The 20389-nt window shown below is 51.6% G+C and overlaps 2 protein-coding genes across 2 annotated transcripts in view; one reads left to right on the top strand and one right to left on the bottom strand.

The window, feature by feature from the left end:
* The window catches only part of Smc1b (structural maintenance of chromosomes 1B), a 78679-nt gene extending 73514 nt beyond the window's left edge, over positions 1–5165 (bottom strand). Inside the window, exon 1 of the mRNA XM_027954625.2 lies at positions 5057–5165. Within this exon, the coding sequence (XP_027810426.2) occupies positions 5057–5165 (109 nt within the window). The remainder of the gene's footprint in view (positions 1–5056) is intronic.
* A 214-nt stretch (positions 5166–5379) lies between these two features.
* Positions 5380–19003, top strand: Ribc2 (RIB43A domain with coiled-coils 2). Its single transcript, XM_027954558.2, has 7 exons — positions 5380–5531; positions 6390–6471; positions 8418–8762; positions 12684–12802; positions 14692–14919; positions 18060–18226; positions 18911–19003. Exons 1-7 carry the CDS (start codon positions 5418–5420, stop codon positions 18987–18989), a joined length of 1134 nt encoding a protein of 377 aa, XP_027810359.2. The 5' UTR covers positions 5380–5417; the 3' UTR covers positions 18990–19003.
* Positions 19004–20389: the final 1386 nt, after the last annotated feature.

The following is a 20389-nucleotide window of genomic DNA, read 5'->3' as shown; positions in this document are numbered from 1 at the left end:
CTCCATTTCAGTTAGTGTGCTATTTTCGTGTATTCCCCATACCTTAGAAACAAAAGCTCCTTACTCTGTGTATCTTTTTATGTTTCTAGCACTGTACATTTGCAACTATTTGCTAAAACTAACTGAATGGAAAACATGAAAGTTAAAACTAAAACTTTTCACCAGGCACAAAGGCACACACCTGTGATCCCAGGAACCCAGGAGGCTGAGGCAAGAGGATTACAAATTCAAGACCAGTCTGGTCATCTTAACAAGACTTTGTCTTAAAATAAAAAATAAAAAGATCTGGGGATTATTTTTTATTAGAAAATAAAAATTCAATAGAAAGCATAACCAACAGCTTAATGATAGAGTGCCCCTGAGTTCAATCTCTAGTACCACAAAAACAAACAAACCAACAAAAAAAAAAAACTACAATTTTTCCTCCACCCACAAGAAAACAAAATTAAGTTACTAAAAATAAACAAATGGGACCATCACTGTGGCATGTGGTAACAATAGGAAATTATTAAAAAGGAGTAACCAATCAAATTAAAGTATAACAAGAAGTGATTAATCAGCTTAACAAAATCTGAATATGCCAGTATTTCTGTGAGATTAAAAAGATCCACTAAGAAGCATCCAAGTGAATGTAAATGAAATATCACCCATTAAATTAATTATGGATGAGCACTATATCGAGTTTGAACTTCATATAGCAAAAAGAATATGAACAGGCTAGACAAAAAACAATAAAATCCAAAAATAAGTAAACCAGATATTTTTCATTGTGCTTCAAGGATAATTTTTAAGTTATCAGTAATTCTCAGAAAGGGAGTTGAACTTCCATAACATGTGGATTCAGGCAAGGGCCAATTTGTAGAGATATTTTCACAAAAATCTTAAAATAGGCTTTTAATCACAACATGTATCTGTGTGTGGTTCTGGGGATGGAAGCAAGGCCTTGCACCTGCTAGGCAAGGCTCTTTCATTGAACTACTTTCCTAGCTCCAAAATACATAATTAAAAAAAAATATTTATTTATTTTTTTACTTGTAGTTGGACACAGTACCTTTATTTTTATTTATTTTTATGTGGTGCTGAGGATCAAACCCAGGGCCTCACACGTGCTAGGCAAGCGCTCTACTGCTGAGCCACAACCCCAGCCCCACAATATGTATTTTTAAATTAAGAAAAGAAATAAGATTACTTTTACACTTAAGTTTTAAGTGTAAAATTTAAAGTGCATTAATTTAAAAGGATTTAAAATACCACTTTAACAGGATTTGAATGATGATGGGCACACAATTTAGGCTGACTGAAGTTCAAGACTTTGTGCAGATACTTGAGATTAAGAAGATGGCAAAATAGAGAATGTCAAGTTCCTGGCTGCTCTGTGGAGTGAAACCAAGAAAACTGACAAGCAGCTTCTCAGCAAGTAAGGTAATGGAAACCTTCAGGGACACTGTAAGTCCACAGGGTAGAATCTCTACTGCCTCAGATCCATACTGTTAGATGGGTAGATGCACAAACAACATGAAAAAAATCAAGGGAACAAATCACCCCAAGCAAACCAAGATACTCCAATAACAGAATCCACTGACACCACAGTGGAAGAAATGCCAGAGGAGTTTAGAATGTACATAGTTAAACTGACCTGCAAAGTAAAGGATGATATAAGAAAGCAAATACAGGTAGCAAAAGATCACTTCAATAAAGAGATTCTGAAAAAAAAAAAAAACCCAGAAATTCTTAAAATGAAGGAAACAATAAACCAAATTAAAAATTCAATAGAAAGCATAATCAACAGAATAGATCACTTGGAAGACAGAACCTTAGGCAATGAAGACAAAACATGTCATCTTGAAAATAAAGTGGACAATGGAGATAAGATGCTAAGAAACCATGAATGGGACTTCCAAGAATTATGGATAATGTGAAAAGACCAAATTAGAGATTTATCAGGACAGATGAAGGCATGGAGATACAAACCATAGGAATACACAATCTTTTCAATGAAATAATACCAGAAAATTTCCCAAATCTAAAGAATGAAATGGAAAATCAAATACAAGAAGGTTACAGGACCCCAAATGTGCAAAATTACAACAGACCCACATCAAGGTACATTATAATGAAAATTCCTAGCATACAAAATGAGGATAGAGTTTTAAAGGCTGCAAGAGAAAAACAGTATATTACATATAGAGGATCTCAGATTACATATAGAGGATCACATTATAATAAAAATGCCTAGCATACAGAATGAGGACAGAATTTTAAAGGCTACAAGAGAAAAATATCAGATTACATATAGAAGATCTCAGCTGATTTCTCAGCCCAGACCCTCAAAGCTAGGAGGTCCTGAAATAACATACCAAGCCCACCAAGAATCCTATATCCAGAAAAATTAAACTTCAGATTGAAGATAAAAATAAAAACCTTTCATGATAAACAAAAGTTAAAAGAATTCACAACCAGAAAGCCTACACTTCGGGTGAAAGGATGGGAAAAAAACATATCACTTACATGGATTGTATAAACAAGCAGGGGTTTCTATACTCATATCAGATAAAGTGGACTTCAAGCCAAAGTTAATTGGAAGGAACAAAGAAGATATTCATACTGCTTAAGAGAATTATACATCAATAAGACATAACAATCATAAATATTTATGCCCCAAACAATGGAGCATGTATGTACATCAAACAAATCCTTCTCAACTTCAAGACTCAAAAAGACCACAACACAATAATACTGGGTGACTTTAAACATACCTCTTTCACTATTGGATAGATCTTCTAAACAAAAAAAACTCTAGAACTAAATAATATAAGCAATAATTTAGACTTAACAGACTTATATAGAATATTTCATCCACCAATGACTGAATACACTTTCTTCTCAACAGCACACATATCCTTATCTAATATAGACCATGCTATGCAAGCTATCACATATGTTGGCATACAATTGTAATATTACCTTAATATATTTTTAGCATCTGTAGGGCTGATAGCTCCCTTGCCATTGATATTGTGTTCTTGCTTTCTTCTTGATTAGACTTATTTGACTTTTAATCAAATTTTAGCTGTATTATTCCTTCTTTATTCATATATTTCTGTTCCTACTTATTTTTTCCTTCCTACTACTTAATTTGAAAATAATTTGTTATTCCAGCTTCTTTCTGATACAAGTTATAATGTTCATCTGAGTACTGTTTCATCCCAGAGATCCTTATATTTTAAGTTTTTATTGTCACTTTGTTGAAAGCACTTTTTATTCACTTTCCTTGTGCTTTCTTCCAAGACCTCAGAGACATTTATAAGTGTGCCATTTAATTTTGAAGTAGTTGATGTGGAGGTGGGGTCCTATATACCTTAAGGTAATTGATTTCTAATGTAAGAAATCATGCAGGAACCACATTCTTCATGATTTCAAAAATTTTTAAAAAGTAATGGAAATGCTTTTTATATTGATTGTTTTGGTTACATACATGTCAAAACTGACCCAAATCGCATACTTCAAATATATACATTTTATGTACTTCAATCTTACCTCAATAAAGCTATGGGGGGGGGAGACTTTGTGCAGATACTTATTCCAAGCATCATATGACTGAAAGCTACACAATTAAGCAACCTTCACACAATCACCAGTTAAAAGGTGAGCTGGGTGCAGTGGTACATACCCATAATCCCAGCTGCTGGGGGTAGGGCAGCCAGCCTCAGCTACTTAGCAAGACCCCATCTCAAAATAAAAAGGGATGGGGATGAATATGGTTCAGTGATTAAGTGTCTCTGGGTTCAATCTCTGGTAACAAAAATAAAAGGTGAAAACTACTGGTGATGGGCCTAGTGATCTACTAAATGAGTAGAGGTTAGTTAGGGTAAGAGTACAAGTGTTTATAGTAATCGTGTTTTCAACCTCTTTCTCCCCCCCCCCAACCCCCGGTACTGGGGATTGAGCCAGGGGCACTTTACCACCGAGCTACAACCTTAGTCCTTTTTATTTTTGAAGACAGGTCTTGCCTGCGCAGCCTCGGGAGGGGCTGGGTTTACAGGCAAGGGTTGTCGCACCTGGCTCAATCTTTTTTTTTTTTTTTAAAACAGAGTAAAGACATTTCATAGAAGACCTAAGGAAACTTTAAATGCGTGACTATTTCTACGCTCAGGTATTCTTTCACGTGTTCGTGCAACAGCAGCTATTTCACAGGACCACAGGACCGCTGCGGAGCTGCACCGCCTTGGCGCTCTGGGTCCCCGAGCCACAGCACCTCGGCGTGCTCCCTTCATTGGGAAAGGCTGATTTTCAAGGTCACTGTGGCTTCTCAACCACACACTCCAAGCTGAGAGAAAAGCCTCCGGCTGGCCGCTCCCCCAGGCGTGAGGGTCGTGGCCCTGTGACAGGACTGAGCAAAAGGGTGGCCAGGAGCTCGGCGACGTCGCTGTCACTACACCCAGGTCACAGGCTCCCCGGGCATGGGCGTGGGCATGGGCGTGCAGGTCGCCTCTGCCTCAGCTGCACCGGGGGTCCAGGGTGGGGGCCGTGGGTCAGGGGACGAGGGGTCGCGGCTGCAGGTTGCGCCAAAGTGTGGCAGAGAGCCGGCCAGCGGGGGTCAGGGCCCCTGGAGGGGAAGGGGCAAGGGTGGCCGGGGTCCCTGGAAAGGGCGGGAAGGGGTGAAGATGGCGGGGAGGGGGGTGGTCCCCTGGAGGGGAAGGGGCAAGTGTCGCCGTGGGGTCCCTGGAGTGGACGGGAAGGGGTGAAGGTGGCCAGGGGTCCCTGGAGTGGATGGGAAGAGACGAGTGTCGCCATGGGGTCCCTGGAGTGGACGGGAAGAGGCGAGGGTGGCCGGGGGTCCCTGGAGTGGACGGCAAGAGTGTCGCGGGAGTCCCTGGAGGGGAAGAGCGAGGGTGGAGGGGGCTCCCTGGAGTGGACGGAAAGGAGCGAGGGTGGCCGGGGGTTCCTGGAGGGAAGGGGCGAGGGTCGCCGGGGTCCCTGAGAGGACGGTCGCCGAGGCCGGCCGCGAGGCGCGCTCGCCCCTCAGCCCCGCCGCGTCCGGCCGCCACGCGGTTACCCGAGCCGTTGGGGCCGATGATGCAGGTGAACCTTCTGAAGGGGCCAATGACCTGGCGGCCCCGCCACGACTTGAAGTTCTCCACGAGCAGCACGTCCAGGCGGCCCATGGCTGGCTCCACGCCTCAGCCGCGTCCTCACGCGCCGGCGGGAAAAGCGCGGGAAGGGCCTCGCCAAGTCTCGCGAGAGACGCGGGGCGGCGCGAGCGCCGTTCCTTGGCAACCGGCGCTGTGACCGCTCACTCGCCCGCCGGCTCCGCGCCGGACGCGGCTGCCCACTGGGGAGCTGCGCCTCCGGGTCGCGGCGGCTTGGTCTCGGCTCTCCGCCCTGCCGGCTTGGATTTGCCCTCGACCCCCGGAGCCATGGAGGTCGTGCTGCCCGCGGACCTGCGGCAGGACGCCAGCGTGGCCAAGAGGAGACACGCCGACTTGTGCAGGCAGAAGCGGGTCTTCGACGCCAGGAGCAGAATCATTGGGGTGAGGGAGGGAGAGCAGCGGCCGGGCGAGCCTGGCCCGAGCGCAGCCGCGCAGTGCCCAGGGCGGTTGGAAGCCCTGGCGGCCCAGGCGGCCTTCCCACCCGCCCCACGGACAGACAGGGCCGTGCCTGGGGGTGATGGGGACTCTGGGACAGGCTTTGCTCCCTCTGAGCCAGGTTTTCTACACTGGCAGGGTCCCTTCCAGCCCAGTTCATGTCGGACACACAACCCTTTGGGGCAAGCCCGGCCCCAGGAGAGTCGTCCCGAGGAGGGACTAGCCAGTTCTGGACCTTGCAGAGCTCACGGCCCAGGGGAGGAGGCGGGCATTAAAGTGCTCACAGGAAAAATGCAATGGGGTCAGCCTGTGAGGGAGGGGAACGCCGCCCAGAGGAGGAGATGCCTAAGCAGTGTTTGAGGATGTGTCTGTTGACCAGGAAAGGGGGAGGGAAAGTCCAGAGCACAGAAAACCAACTACAAAGTTTTCCAAGCATGAAGAGTCCTGATAGCGCAGCACCTGGTGGCCACACCTGTAATCCCAGCGACTCAGTAGGCACAGGCAGGAGGACTGCAAGTTCAAAGCCAGCCTGGGCAGCTTAGTGAAAACTGCCTGAAAATTCAATAAAAAAGGCTGTGGCACCCCTAGCACCGTTCCTTGGCAACCCCATTATGGAGAGAGGGGCGGGGCGAGGCAGGGCGGGGTTGGTGGCTGGGAGAAAAGGAGGAAGAGCAGGAGGGAGGAAGCAAAAGGTATCTTCTTGCCTGAGGTAGCTACTTTGCAGTCAGACCAGAAAGGTAGACAGGATGGTCTGTTGAACACCCATTTCTGGCTCTGACCTTGTCCCTGATTTTCCACTTCCAGGGAGACACAGAAGCCTGGAACTCCCAGGTTCATGACCAGAAGATAAGAGAAGCAACTGAAAGAGCTAGACATGAAACCTTTGGTGAGCACTTCTTGAGTGCTTGTCCCTGGAGTTAGGGTGGAGGGTCTTCAGGCTCCATTCCTTACTTCTTCACAGTATTGAAAAAGTTGTTGGGCTGGGGATGTAGCTTAGTGGTGAGCACCTGCTTAGCCTTCTCCAGGCTCTGGGTTCCATCCCCAACACACACACACACACACACACACACACACCATTTTCACGTTCTTTCTCCTTTTAAAATTTCTTAACTTCTTGGGCTCAATCCTTTGTCAGAGGAAAACAGCTTTTGAATTCTAATATATATTATAGGAAATATATTTTAAGAGTAAATATATGTTTTACTTTTTCTTAAAATTTTTGGAAAACTTTTTTAAACTCACACATGTACACATTCTCGCCCCAGAGTTCAAGATCTTCTGTGGAGACCAGCTGTTCATACCAGGCAGCACATATCAGAACCCACTCCCCGAGCTGACTCCAGGGCAAATGTGATTCAAATAATAGTGTCTAGGTCTTAGATCAAGATTTCACATAGAATTCATTTTCCGTTATCATGACCAAATTTTTAACTATTTAAAAACTGCTTTTTAATACATCATGAGGATTTTTAAAACAGAAAAGAAGCAGGACCCAAAATCATACATGCCATGGACTATCGGCTACGTTTTTAAAATATGCTTACGTGGGTTGGGGATGTGGCTCAAGCGGTAATGCGCTTGCCTGGCATGCGCAGGGCACTGGGTTCGATCCTCAGCACCAATAAAAAATAAAGATGTTGTGTCCACCGAAAACTGAAAAATAAATATTAAAAAATCCTCTCTCTCTCTCTCTCTGTCTTTAAAAAAAAAATAAAATATGCTTACAAAAAGGCCAACGTTCAGCAGTGGCAATGTCAGATGATGGTATTATAAGTGGAGTTTATTTTCTTTTTAATATTCTATATTTTCTAAGCTTTTTACCTTCTTTATTTCCTGTTGTAAAATAATTCAAATTACAAAAAAGTGGAGGACACATATGGACACTAGACTAGCTGCTCACATCTGCCAGATTGCCTTGTTCTGAGTGCTTCTGAGAACCGTGGGTTCACAGCCAGAGCACTGTCCTCACAATTCCCTGTCCTTCCTCCTGGGAAGTTTGCAGCATTCCCATGTGTTTCTCCTGCTTACACTGTCTGCATGTCCATGACAATATAAAATTGCTTTTTGTTTTTAAAACTTTTTAAAATTTACAAAAATTTATCCTATCAAGCCTATCCTTTTATAACACTTTTTTTCACTCAATATTCTTGAAATTCATCAATAATCTACCCAGCGAGAGTATTTGTTTTCATTATTTGATGGCGTTTTGCTGTATGAATTAACCAGTTTCTTTATCACCCCTATGGATGGGCAGTTTGGATTTTCCCCAGTTCTTTAGCATTGAAACCTTGCTGTGGTGACCGTCTGTGCATCATGTCCCCAGTGCACAGGGGAGTGGAACTGGTAGGTCTTGTTGCCACATTGCTCTTTTGGAAGTGTGACCCTGTTTATCACACCATCAGCACAAGTGCTCTTACCTTCATTTCTTCTGTTTCTGATCACTCACCGTTTATTGTTTATTGTTAGTTTATTGATATCTCCGATTTATTCTTTATTGTGGTTCACCTGTTCCTATCTTTTGCTCATTTTTTGGTTGGGTTGTCTGTGTTTTTTTCTTTTATATACTTTCATTTTATGTGTTTATTTCTTATGTGGTGCTGAGGATCGAACCCAGTGTCTCCATGTGCTAGGTATTGAGCCACAATCCAAACCCAGGTTGTCTGTGTTTTTATTAGTCCATAGGGGCTCTTTTATATTTAAGTTACTAATCCTTTAATGGAACATTACTTGTTTTGGAGGGTTGTATTACTTTAACAATGATTAAAAGTTACTTTCAAATGGATTTTTAAATTTTTTCCTCGTAAATTCATTCATATACTGTGTCTCTTCTAGCTACTGAAATGAGGCAAAATGACAAGATCACATGCATATTAGAAGATCGGGAAAGGAGAGATAGGAAAACTCTCTGTAGAGCTACCAATGATTTCCAGCAGAGCTTTCAGAGGCCAGAAACTCGCCGCGAATTTGACCTGTCTGACCCCCTATCCCTTAAGAAAGCTCTTCCAGCCCGGCAGTCAGATAATGACATCCGGAATACCATATCAGGAATGCAAAAGTTCATGGGGGAGGATTTAAACTTCCGGGAGAGGAAGAAATTCCAAGAGGAACAAAACAGAGAATGGTCCTTGCAACAGCAACGGGAATGGGAGAGGGCTCGTGCCCACCAGAAATGTGCAGGTAAGGGAGGGAGGCGAACTGGCTCAGTGATCCCAACCAGTCAGTCCTCCAGGGGCCCAGGTGCTGTTCATCCTCCTGAAGTGCACAGCCACACGCTTCTTTGGCATGTGGGGAAAGAGCCCCACGGGTCAGCCCGGCGTTAGGGCCCCAGTGGGTTCTGGGGCTCAGATAACCCAGAGTCGGCCTCTGCCCCCATTGTGTGCACAGTGCTTAGAAGATGGATGGGAACACGTAGGCCCACAGAGTCCTCTGAGTGCTGGAAGTCAGAGGGGGGCCTATGGGGACCTAGTTGCATCCTGTGGTCACACACCGCACCAGGACTCCCCAGGCCAAGGCAGCAAGCTGTCTTCCTCAGGGGACTGCCACAGCCCAAGTCCTGCTCTCAGGGAGGCTGCGAGCCGCCTGCTCTAGCAGCTCCCCTCCTCCAGCCATCTGAGCAGCAGCAGCAGCAGCAGCTGCCGCTGCCCCTCTGGCCTATCTCCCGTGCCAGCGCATCCCTGCTCTTGTGGGACACGCCAGTGGGTGGTACAGAGAGCAGGGCACTGGGGCGGGAGCTCTGTACCCCACTCCGAGCCCCTCCGCTCGGGCTGTTCATTTGCTGTCTCCTTGGTAGCGCCCTCTCCAGCCTCTGCTCTTCCCACTCTCTGGGAGCCGGGTCCCTCTCGCATCCTCCCCCACGCTCTCTCTGCCCACTTCTACAGACCTCTGCTTTCCTGGCCAGCTGCACAGTGGCCTCCCTGTCACTCAGGTTCAGGTCTTCAGCTTGGCCTCTCGGCAGCAGGTGCCACAGTTGATCATCTCATGCTCTGAGACACACAGGCCACCTGGCTTCTGGGACTCCGTCCTCTGCTGGTCCTCCTGCCCAGGCTCCTGGATGGGACTCTCTCCCCTGCTCTGGCAGCTCTTGCTCACCAGCGCTCTCTGGGCCTCCCCTCTGCCTGTGCCCGCTGCTGATAAGGACGGGCTGGCCTGGTCCTCCCTCCTTGCTGTGCTCACCCCCAGGCCTCGTTTCTCCAGCTCATGTGTCCCTATGAATGTTCTCCCCTGAATCCGCACTCACAGCCCCACCCAGCTGCCCTGCCTCTGATGAGCTCTGAACTTCAGCGCAGGTCCGGTCACTCTGCTCTCCCCCAGGCCCCACCTTCCTCTCGCATCACGCCAGCCCCAATCAAGACTCCTTCTCTTCTCAGTTCCACATCCAGGCCACCCACAGATCATCTCGAGTTTCAGCTGCTTTTCACATGGCCACCATTGCCACCTGGACTCGGCTTCATTACCTCTCAGCTGGACTGTTGCATTGTCCTCTAACTACCCTCTGCCTCTGCTCTCTCCCCCTGCAGCCTCCACTCAACCGTGGCCAGGGTGGAACCCTGAAAGTCAGGTGGGATCCTTTGCTGGGACCCTTCAGCGGCTTCCCAGTCACTGAGCGAAAGCAAATTCCCGAGGACCTCTGAGGCTCGGGGTGTGGCCCATCTCCAGCCAGGACCCTGCCCTGTCCACCCGTTCCTTTCTTTGCACACTGTCTTCCGCTCTTCCTGGGACATGGCTGTGTCCAGCTCGCTTCTGCCTCAGGGTCTCTGCTCCTGCTGCTTGGAAATGTCCTTCCCTGGACAAGGCGCATCTGGTGCCATCCCTGTCCTCGACAGGCTGTGCTGAAATGTGGGCCTCCTGGGCCTCTCGTCCCTTCCCTGCTCCGTTTTCCCGAGGCTCAATTACTGGCACACCTTGGGTTTGTACTTGCCACACTGCTCCTGAGTGTCACACCCTAGCTCAGTGAAGGCGGGGACTTTTGTTGGTCTGTCTACTGCGTATATAGACAGACACCTGTGGGAATAACCCACTCGTGGGCTCTGGGGATCTCCTCCCTCCCCACCTGCTCCAGATCGCCATCGCTGGCCAGGACCCTCATCCCAGCCTTGGCCTTGGTCCTCCAGAGGCCTCCTTTCCCTCTCTGGACTTCTCACAGGGCCCTGGGACCTAACCTCACCTCTGGGTCTGCCCCTCCTGCCTTTCTGCTCCTCCCCTTCACCAAGCCAGAAACTTGGGGCCACCCCTGACCCCCTGCAGGACATCTTCACCTCTTGTCCCTGTCACCTCCTGCACATATTTCTATGATGTGGTGCATGATGATCATACATGATAGTGGGTCACTGCGTCAGACCCATCATTTGATCAGTCTCCAGCCCCAGCATCTTCCCTTGTCTTTCCTCCTCCCTCCCCTGACCCGCTTGCTCTGCTGACCCCCCTTCTATTGTTGTTGTCATCATTTTAATCAGCACATTATAATCATAGATATAAGCAGAAGTCATGGTGTAAAACTTGGTAGATTTTTTTCCCCAGTCCTTCCCCATACCCCTTCCTCTGCTCTGTCCGTTCTCCCTCCTATTTTCATGAGATCCTTTTTAGTTCCCTTTCCCTCTTTGTAGCTTCCACATAGGAGGGAAACATGCGACCCTCCCACACATACCTCAAGCTGACCACTTCTCTCTGTCCCTGTTATCATTGCTGGGATAGAAGCACCACCTTCTTCATCCAGATGGACCATGCTGATAGCTGTCCTTCCCCTCTGTGGTCTCAACATGGTGGGCAGTGATGCTTTTTAAACAATGTCCAGTTGAACGGCACCCCCCATCCTCAGCTCAGAGCCCTGTGATGGCTTCCCAGGGCACATGGTGAAGTCAAATCCTGCCATAGCCCGCGAGGCTGTGCTGGGCCTCTGCCGGCCTCCAGCGCTGACTGCTGGCCCTGCCCACTCCGGCTCATTGACTGCCAAGCCTTCCCTGTCTTCAGGTGTGTGCTCGAGTGGCATCTGACCGCCTGCTGCCTCAGCTTTCTCTCCTCTACCAATGGTCAGATGTGTGTTTTTGCACTTATTTTGAACTCCACATATTTACTCTCTCCAAGACAGCCAGTTCCAGGGAGGCAGGAAACCTTTTGTGTTTTTCTCGCTGCTGTGTCTGTGTCCCCAGCACAGCCAGTGGCCCACCTGAGCCTCTGATGCTGTGTGTTGGATAAAGGAACAAATGAAGGGCAAGAGGGGTTGGGGGTGAGCAGAAGCCAGAAGTTCAAGAGTCTGGTTGTAGTCGGGCGCGGTAGCCACGCCTGTAATCCCAGCAGCTTGGGAAGCAGAGGCAGGAGGATCGTGAGTTCAAAGCCAGCCTCAGCAATTTAAGCAACTCAGTGAGACTCTAAATAAAATACAAAATTAGATTGGGAATGTGGCTCAGTGGTCAAGCGCTCCTGAGTTCAATCCCTTGTACCCTGCCCCCCCAAAAAAAAGTCTGGTTGTCATTTTTGGAAATAATGAGGGGACCTATCAGGCACAAATACAGAAATCAGGAACTTCTGATTAATGATTTTTGAAAAACGGAACAACCCAAAGTGAAGTAGGTGTTTCTTGCCTTGCCTGGGGATGCAGTGGCTCAGGATAAGCCAGGTTGCAGGTACAGAACTAGGAATGTCTGCAAGTGCTGGATGATCTTCACATTTTGCCATTGGGACCCTCCACTGGGGCCCCTCCCATTGGCCTGGGAAGGTCCTGTCCTACTGTCCCTCCACAAGTATCTGTGACCTGCCACCCCTTCCCCTTTGTCCTTCTGGTTTCTGCAGCTCCTTTTTCTGGGTTCTCACTGCCCCATGCCCACTGTAAGGATGAGGCTTTCTCCTGCAAAACCAGAGATGGCAAGGGGCACACTGCCCCAGGACCACAGCAGTCAGCCCCAGGCACTGCCCATTCACAGCAGACATGAGAGCTCTGCTTGGATGAAGTCAGGGACCCCTCAGCCTTTGGAGGCAGGTCCTGGCATTATCATCCCTGGCCTACCCGTGACAGAGGGGAGGTGACAGCATGAGCAACCCTGATGCAGGCTACTCTGCACCCGTGTGGGCATGCCAGGTCTGACGTGTCTCTCCTCCTTGTAGAGGACCTCTACTTGCAGACGAAGCTCAAGTTTGATGAAACAGCGAGGCACCTGCAGACGCTGGAAAGCAACGCCAGAAGGGCCGTCTGTGCAGCTGTGAAAGAGTTCAACAGGAACCAGGTGCCCAGCCGGGGCACTGTGCCTCCAGGGTGGATGGGCACACGCGGCTGGCTGGACCCCAGCCTCAGGGTCCCAAGCCCACCCCTCCCTCTAGAGCCCCTGCTGAGGTGGATGGCCCTGGGTCTGGTCTGTCCCTTAGCTCTGAATCAGCAACAAAACTTAGAAACTTAGCTTTAGTTTCTTTCATAATTTGAGAGCAGATGCTACCTGGCACTGCTCTGCGGCCTGGTACTGGGTTCAGTTCTTCTCAACCAGGAGAGGTGGATAGGCACTCACCAGGGAAGTGAGGACAGTGGCAAGGACGATGGTGGTCTCCTGGCGACCCCCTCCTCTCAGTCCTTCCCAGCTTCCTCGGATCCCGCCCCTCTCAGGTTTTCTTCGCAAATGCAGGTATATTTCCTGGGTGAGGTCGAGCTGGGTCTGGCTCAGCTGATCAGATTAGCTGGTTGACTGGCACTTGGTCTCCAAAGGAGCTGTGCAGGGTGGCCCCTGAGACAGCAGGAGAACAATACCAGGACTTTGCTTCACATAGTTTCAGCCCTGTCTTTTTTAATGCTGTGTCCATGTGTCTTACAAAGCACATCCTTTATTTGTGGGTTAGAGGTGCTGCATTGTAAGCCAAATAAATTTGAGCCCAAGCTGAAATATGTCCTGGGGTATGCAATCAAAAAGCCAGGAGAGGGCTGGGGATATGGCTCAAGCGGTAGCGCGCTCGCCTGGCATGCGTGCGGCCCGGGTTCGATCCTCAGCACCACATACAAACAAAGATGTTGTGTCCGCCGAAAACTAAAAAAAAAATAAATAAATAAATAATAATTAAAAAAAAGCCAGGAGAGCCTGGGCAGAGAGCAGAGGAGATTGGTTTTCAGCAGGGAGAGAAATGAGGCACCAGAGCCCCAGGTCACCAAGCAGTGAGGTTCAAGGGGTCATAGAGGTTATCTGATCCTTGCCTTCCTTTGACAGAGCAGCTCAGGGGAGACTGGTTCAGGCTCCATAACAAATGGACCCAGTGCCTGGGAGTCTTTCCTTCCTTTCCTCCATTCACCTACTCTGTTCTTTTATCCCTGAGCCTCTTACTGGGCACTGCTGGGGTTCTTGCTAAACCACATTGCCTTGTTAATTCGTTTGTTCATTTCCTATTATTTTGATGAGCCCCTACATGTGCCCATGATTAATACAATTTAATTGGTGGAGAGACAGGCTCAGCAGGTGAGCAGATTTTCTCAGGGGTGCCAGTTCTAAGTGGCAAGTATGGAGTTGGGGTGTCTGGCTGCAGAGCCCATGCTGTGTGGCACGAGGCCTGTCGTGAGCACCTGCGTTGCAGGATTCGCTGTCCATTCCTCACCAAGGAGAACTGTTGACCACAGGGGTTCCCATTCTGTCTATTGACTTTACAGAGAAGCTATTGCAGCCCAGAGGGAGGAGCTGACTTACTGTAGGTCACACAGCCACCTGTCCTGGGCATCTGAACAGCAGTTGGTATTGGGGGCCGTGGCTGGGCCATCAGGGTCAGTGAAAAGAAGTACCTCTCCCAGCTTTTAGAAGTCATTCATGTTCTTTGCAGCCTGCAGATGTCCAAAGGCTGCCAGGCCACAGGAGGGGCACAGAGCCCTGTCCAGCTGTGGTGCCAGGCTGATGAGGGGCGGGAGCGGCCCAAGGCATGAATCCCATCAGTAGTGGCCCTGCCGTCCCACCCACCCACCCACCTGCAGTGCTCAGGTAGCCAGGGCCCACTGGTCCATCCATACCACACCAGCCTGTGCCCCTCCTTCCCTGCTCCTGCAGCATGTGCCTCCTGCCAGGGCCCCAGGGGAATTGCTGACCCAGGCCTAGGAACCCCACCCCTGGAGTCTCTCAAAGCATCTTTCCCAATGTCTTTCCCTGTGTAGGCCATAGAGTCACAAGAAAGGAAAAAACAAGAGAAAAAGCAGGAGGAGGAAGACAACCTGGCCGAGATCTCCAGCCTGCTGCACGGGGACCTGCTGTCTGAGAACCCACAGCAGGCGGCCAGCTCCTTTGGTCCCCACCGTGTGATCCCAGGCCGCTGGAAGGGAATGTCCCAGGAGCAACTGGAACAGGTCCACCTCACTCAGAAGCAGCAAGTCCTGGAGAAGCTGGTACCTGCCCCGCCTCCCAGCCCTTAGAGCACCGTGGTGCCCCTGCCGCCACCCCCCAGCCCCTCGTGGCTTTCCTTGGCCAGTGTTACGCTCACCCTGAGTGGGAGCGGCTGGGGGATGAGAGCCAGAAACCCCTCCATGTGTGATGAGGCAGGTGGCATGTGAAGGAGATGGGTCTTGAGGAGCAACTGGAAGGATAGAGCTGGTGTCCACAGAGAAGGGAAAATGGTGGAAGGAGCAGGTTGGCAGGGAGAGTGGAAGTCACCAGTGCAGTTTCAGATATGTTAAGTGTGCAGTGTCCTTTAGACACCTGAACCTGCTGTGATCAATTCACTGAATGTGGCAAAAAAGAAAACCCCCAAACACAAATACCAGCATTTTGAACAAAATAGAACTTTGTCTTGCATATAGACTAGGTTTGTAGGAAAACAACCCAAGTCTTCTAGGGCAGGCCAGAGGGCCATCCTTGGCACCTGGCTCTCACCTCTTAGCACAAAACATCTGCTTGAGCATTAGCAGTCACATGCATATTCCAGCTATGAAGAAGGAGGAAAGAGGAAAAACACTGTGGGGAGTTTTACAAGACACTTCCACTTAGATTCCATTGGACAATGTTTAGTCACAAGATTGCTCCTAACTATACAGAGTGCTGGGAGATTTAATGTTTATTCTAGGCAGTGAAGTGCAGTGATTCTTCACCAAGGAAGAAGGAATCACAGCTGCTGTGGGACAGTGAAGCCTGGGGAGGCCTGCAGGGCAGCAGGGTGTACGGCCTGGGTTCAGAACAAGGGCTGGGCTGCGGGTGTAACTGAGAGTGGTCACCTCTGAGCATGATGAGGGCAGACCTAGGGAGACTGCACAGGGGTGAGCCTAGACGGGGAACTGGGGATCGAGTCCTGGGGCTACTCTCCACCCTCACTACAGAGCAAGGGGGCCTGACCCAAGGACACCAGCTGTGGTGTCCTGGAGAGCAGGTGAGAGGTGTCTGGGAGGAAGGAGGACCCGTGCCTACACTGCTGCCGGCATGCGGCTGCCTGCTGGGTCCTGCACCTAGGCCATGCCTAGGGCTCTATGGGGAGTGCTGTGGTGCAGGAGGGGAAGTGGCCTGCCTGATGGGCTCTGGAGAGAGAGTGGAGGGGTCACAGATGCAGGCAGCGTTTTCAGGGCAGGAGAGCCTGTGGGAGCCATGTCCCTGGAGGGCAGGGGGCCTGAGGCCAGGATGCAAAGCAAGGACCTGGCATGGCTGGGCGCCCAGACCCATCACAGTCTCAGGAGGGCTGCAGGTGAGGCTCGAGGAGCTCCTCCGGAGCTGTTCCTGGGGAGGCGAGAAGCCAGTTACCGTAGAGGACAGAGTGTGAGTGGCCTCTAGAGGAATGGGATAGATGACCCAGGTGCCAAAGGCCTGGGCTCGGGGACCCCACCCCATGGCCAGGTGTGCTTCCAGCCATGCTCGCGCAGGTGTGAGCTGGGCTCATCCCATGAAGTCAGGGCTTCTGGTGGGTGCGGCCACATCTAAGGTTAAGGGTGCTCCCGCCAGTGGAATGAAGGTCTCTGGGACAGGGGACAGTCATGGGAGCCACCAGGGTCCTAGAGAGAGTAAGACACAGGTCAGAGTGGTAGACCTGGGGGAGAGACAAGGAGGGGTGGCATTATTGGTGATCACAGGCGAAGGCAACCCGGGACCAGCATGGCCAGCTGGTGGGCTGCTGGAGTTGGAGCCCCTGGGAGTGGGGGCCCTAGGGGAGGAGGTGGTGCTGAAGCACTGGCGCTGAGGAGCCAGGGCAGGAAAGGAGCATACCTGCGGGCTGGACCACTCAGAACCTGGCAGGAGAGATGGGGAGGTGCTGAAACCCGCCGGGTCCAGGGCTGATCAGAGGCTGGGGTGGCCCTGCCAGGTGAGCCTCCAAGTCAGAGAACTTGCTGGGAGGAGGAAGGGCCCTGGCACTGGCCCAGACAAGGGCAGCGGGCATGGGTGGTTAGGATATGTGAGGCAGGGCAGGAGCCAGGCCTGGGTGGTGGGTCAGGAGGCCCGGAGGCTACGGAGAGCACAGAGGCAGGAATGGGCGCAGGTCCTGCGCCTCACTCACTCCTCGACTCAGCCCCAGCGGTTAGCCAGGAGGGTCAGCCATCTGCCCTAAAGGCAGCTTTTGGTCTAATGTCCAATCTGTAGAAAATTCAAAAGACAAAGCATAAGGGGGGGGGAAAGGGCCACCTAAATTGTCACCACCCCACCCCCCACCATGCCATCTGGACCCTCTCCTCCCAGCTTCTGGGCTGTGAGCAGTGGGATGTGGAAACCTAGGATCCTGCAGACTGTCTGGGCCTCTGCCTGGCTATTAGCCCTAGTGCTGCACCCCTGCCACTATGTTTGTGACAGCAGCCTGTGTGATGGCCCAGGTCCTGTGTGCAGCCTCGCGACACATGGAGGCTCCCAGGAGTGGGTCACTTGCTCACAGGAGGCCGCTCCCACCCTCTGCCTTTGGATCTGCATGTGGGGTTAGGCCAGGCCTGCAGACCTGACCCTCCCTGCTTGCTATGTGGGAGAGAGAGGTGCTCTGTCCTCCACCCTTTCATAGGGGTCTGGGAGGGCACCTGCTGCCCTGCCCACCCACTGCAGTGGGGTTTCCTGGGAGGAGGGGACCTGATGGGTGACCTGCACTGCCCCACTCATGAGGCAGCCCCCTTTACACTGTGCAGGTTCCCCTTTGGGGCTCCTAGTTCTGCACAGCAGGGTCTGGCCGGTGATGGGGATGCACTGCAGAACCACAGGGCCAGCTGCCCACTGGGCTTTGTGGTGGCAGGGTGGTCTCCAGCACCAGCACATTCTCGGAGTTCCCCAGGGCGGGTGTCTGAGCCAGCCAGGGAGCCCTCCTGAGGACCTAAATTCTCACCCTGCTCTCAGTTGTGCACATGGGGCTGGGAACATTGTTGGAACTGAGCTGCTGCTACTGTCCCTTTAGGAACAGGAGGCAGGAAGTAGCTGGGCCAGGCAGGATGAGGGTGGGCTGGGGGTCCTCCAGCTGCCCCTTCTCTGAGCCTTCATTTCCCCATCTGTAGAAGGGGAGGCTGGGGGTCCTGGACAGTCCCCTTGGGCTCTGGGCTCTGGGCGAGGTAGCAGCAAGTCGCCTCTCCTCCTCCAGAAGCTGCAGGAGGAGGAGTGCCAGCGGGACATGGACTGGGACCAGCGGAGGATCCAGAAGGCTCGCGAGGACCTGATGTATGAACGGCAGATGCAGCGACACCAGCGAGACCTGCGCAGGGCCCTGGACAGCAGCAACCGCAGCCTGGCCAGGCAACAGTGTCTGCAGTGAGTGCCCAGGGGCAGGGGACTGGGCAGCGTGGAGACCACTCCTTGGGCAGCCTCATCTGGGCACTGGGGACCCCAGGCAGGCTCAGTTCAGGTGGGGGAACCCGCAGTTCCTGATTTGGACCTTTGAGGCCCCAGGAAAAAGCACCGAGTTGGCTGGGGGTCTGAGAGAGGGTCCCCAACGCAGGAGGGCTCTTGGGGCAGCAGAGGACTCCCCAGCTGCCTGGCACCTGTTGGGTACAGATAGGACCCAGGAGTAGTTCCAACATCCAGTTACGGAAACATGTCAAGCCTTGGCTCACGCTCTGAGGGACCCACAGCATCTGCTCCTGTCAGACCTCGGGCTGCCTGTGGGCCGTGACTTGTCATTCTGTTGGGCTTGGAAGGAGCACTAAGGTATCCATGTCCCCGGGGTCAAGCAGAGCCTCTTCACAGTCATACCTCGGAGGCCTAATCTTAGACACCCCCAGATGACACTAGCACGGTCCCTGCTTAACTGCAGGGTGATTGCAACATGCCCTGGCTGCTGAGGAGAGTTGAAGGGGAACAATTTGGGGGCTCCTTGGGGTTGAAATGCCTTCTGCATCATGGGGGTAATACTAATAAAAAGCCCATGAGCTTTTTCTTGAAATACTTAGGAAGTACACATATGTGCTAATCATTTTCTCCTCGTTTTGTTATTAGGAAAAAACACATGGATGAAGTCAGCACCAATCAGCTCACAGGAGATTATTTCACACAATTTAATACCAGCAGTCGATGAGAAGGACGCCCTCACTCCCCTGGGTCACGTGTGAAGTGTGGCAACCTTAAAGAGTCGTTATTTAAAAAAGCCTGCGTTTCCTTGGTCCAGAAACCCCCACGGAAGGGTCTGAGTCTTTTGCAAGTCGAGGCAGAAGAGGGCAAGAGAGCTTGGCCCAGTGGCCCAGAGTGGAGAAGCAGGGGCTCAGCACCAAAGGCGCTTCTTGACCCCAGGGGCCCCAGAGGCGGCTGGCAATCATGGGGGGCAGTGAGGAAAAGGCGTGGCCACGCTCCTCCTGGGAACAGGCGAGGTCCCCTGGGAGCTCGCGCCACTCTTCTCCTTTCACGGCCTCGGTCTTCCAGGTCTGGGGGTTGGCAGCTGTCCATCCTCTCAGTGGGGAGACTGGTGACCAGCCGCGTCCAGGTCCAGTTAACCTGTGTAATAGCCCCAGACTTTTCCCAGTTGTCCCCAGTGACGTCGCACAAAGCTGAGTCGGCTCTGACCCAAAGGTCAGGCCACCGGAGGAGACAGACATGCGTGAAGGCAGGACGCCCCTCCCTCCACCCCATCGTGTCACCCACCGGGCGTCCACAGGCCCAAGTGAAGAGTCAGCAGAAGTGTTTCAGCAGAAGTGGCCTTCGGGTCCCCAGGGGTCTCCTAGGCAACTGTCACCATCCTAACCCACGTGTCAGAGGTGTCCATGGGAAACTAGTGGCGTGACCTCCAGCTGAGAGCCAGCAAAGCGGGAGGAGGGAGAGCGACACCTCTCCTCCTAAAGGAAGTACAGGGAGAGGGGGCATCAGGGTGTGCCTGTGGCTGCTCAGACTGCGGTTCAGCTGCTGCCCTCGGTGACAAGTGCTGTTGTTAGCGAGTGGCGTCGCTCCATCAGGAGGTAGCCAATGAGCGGGCGTCCGTCGCTCCCATTGTGATTCTCGAGGCAGCCGGAGCTGGTGTTTACTACTCACATTTTCTAGTTGGAGACCCTGGTGTGGACATGCACAGGGACTTGTCCTTCCCACTGCAGAGAAGCAGCAAGCTCAGGGTGAGCCCAGAAGGCTGGGCCCAGCCACTCCCTCTCCGGAGAAACAGACCCCAAACCACAGTGGCCTCCAGGAAGGGCAGATGTTTCTTTCCTACCCTTTGGAAGTTCCAGCTGACCGGGAACCCTGTTGAGCAGCGCTGCTCGCCTGGGCTCCCTCTGCAGGTCGCCCGGCCCTCCCCAACTCTCACAGCCCCCATCCTGGGGTCCAGGCTGCCACTCCAGCTCCCACTCTCATGCCACCCCATGGCAGCCAGGGGAACAGGAACAGAGCAGAGGGCACAGCTTCCCTTGGGGACATGCCTGGAAAGTGCACGCTCTGCCTCTGCCCATTTCTCCAGTCCTATGTGCTCATGGTCCAAGGGTGGGACAAACACTTTTC

This window comes from Marmota flaviventris, chromosome 3 (genome assembly GCF_047511675.1).
Source record: "Marmota flaviventris isolate mMarFla1 chromosome 3, mMarFla1.hap1, whole genome shotgun sequence".
Taxonomy (NCBI): domain Eukaryota; kingdom Metazoa; phylum Chordata; class Mammalia; order Rodentia; family Sciuridae; genus Marmota; species Marmota flaviventris.
This window is presented reverse-complemented; position numbering and strand designations above follow the sequence as displayed.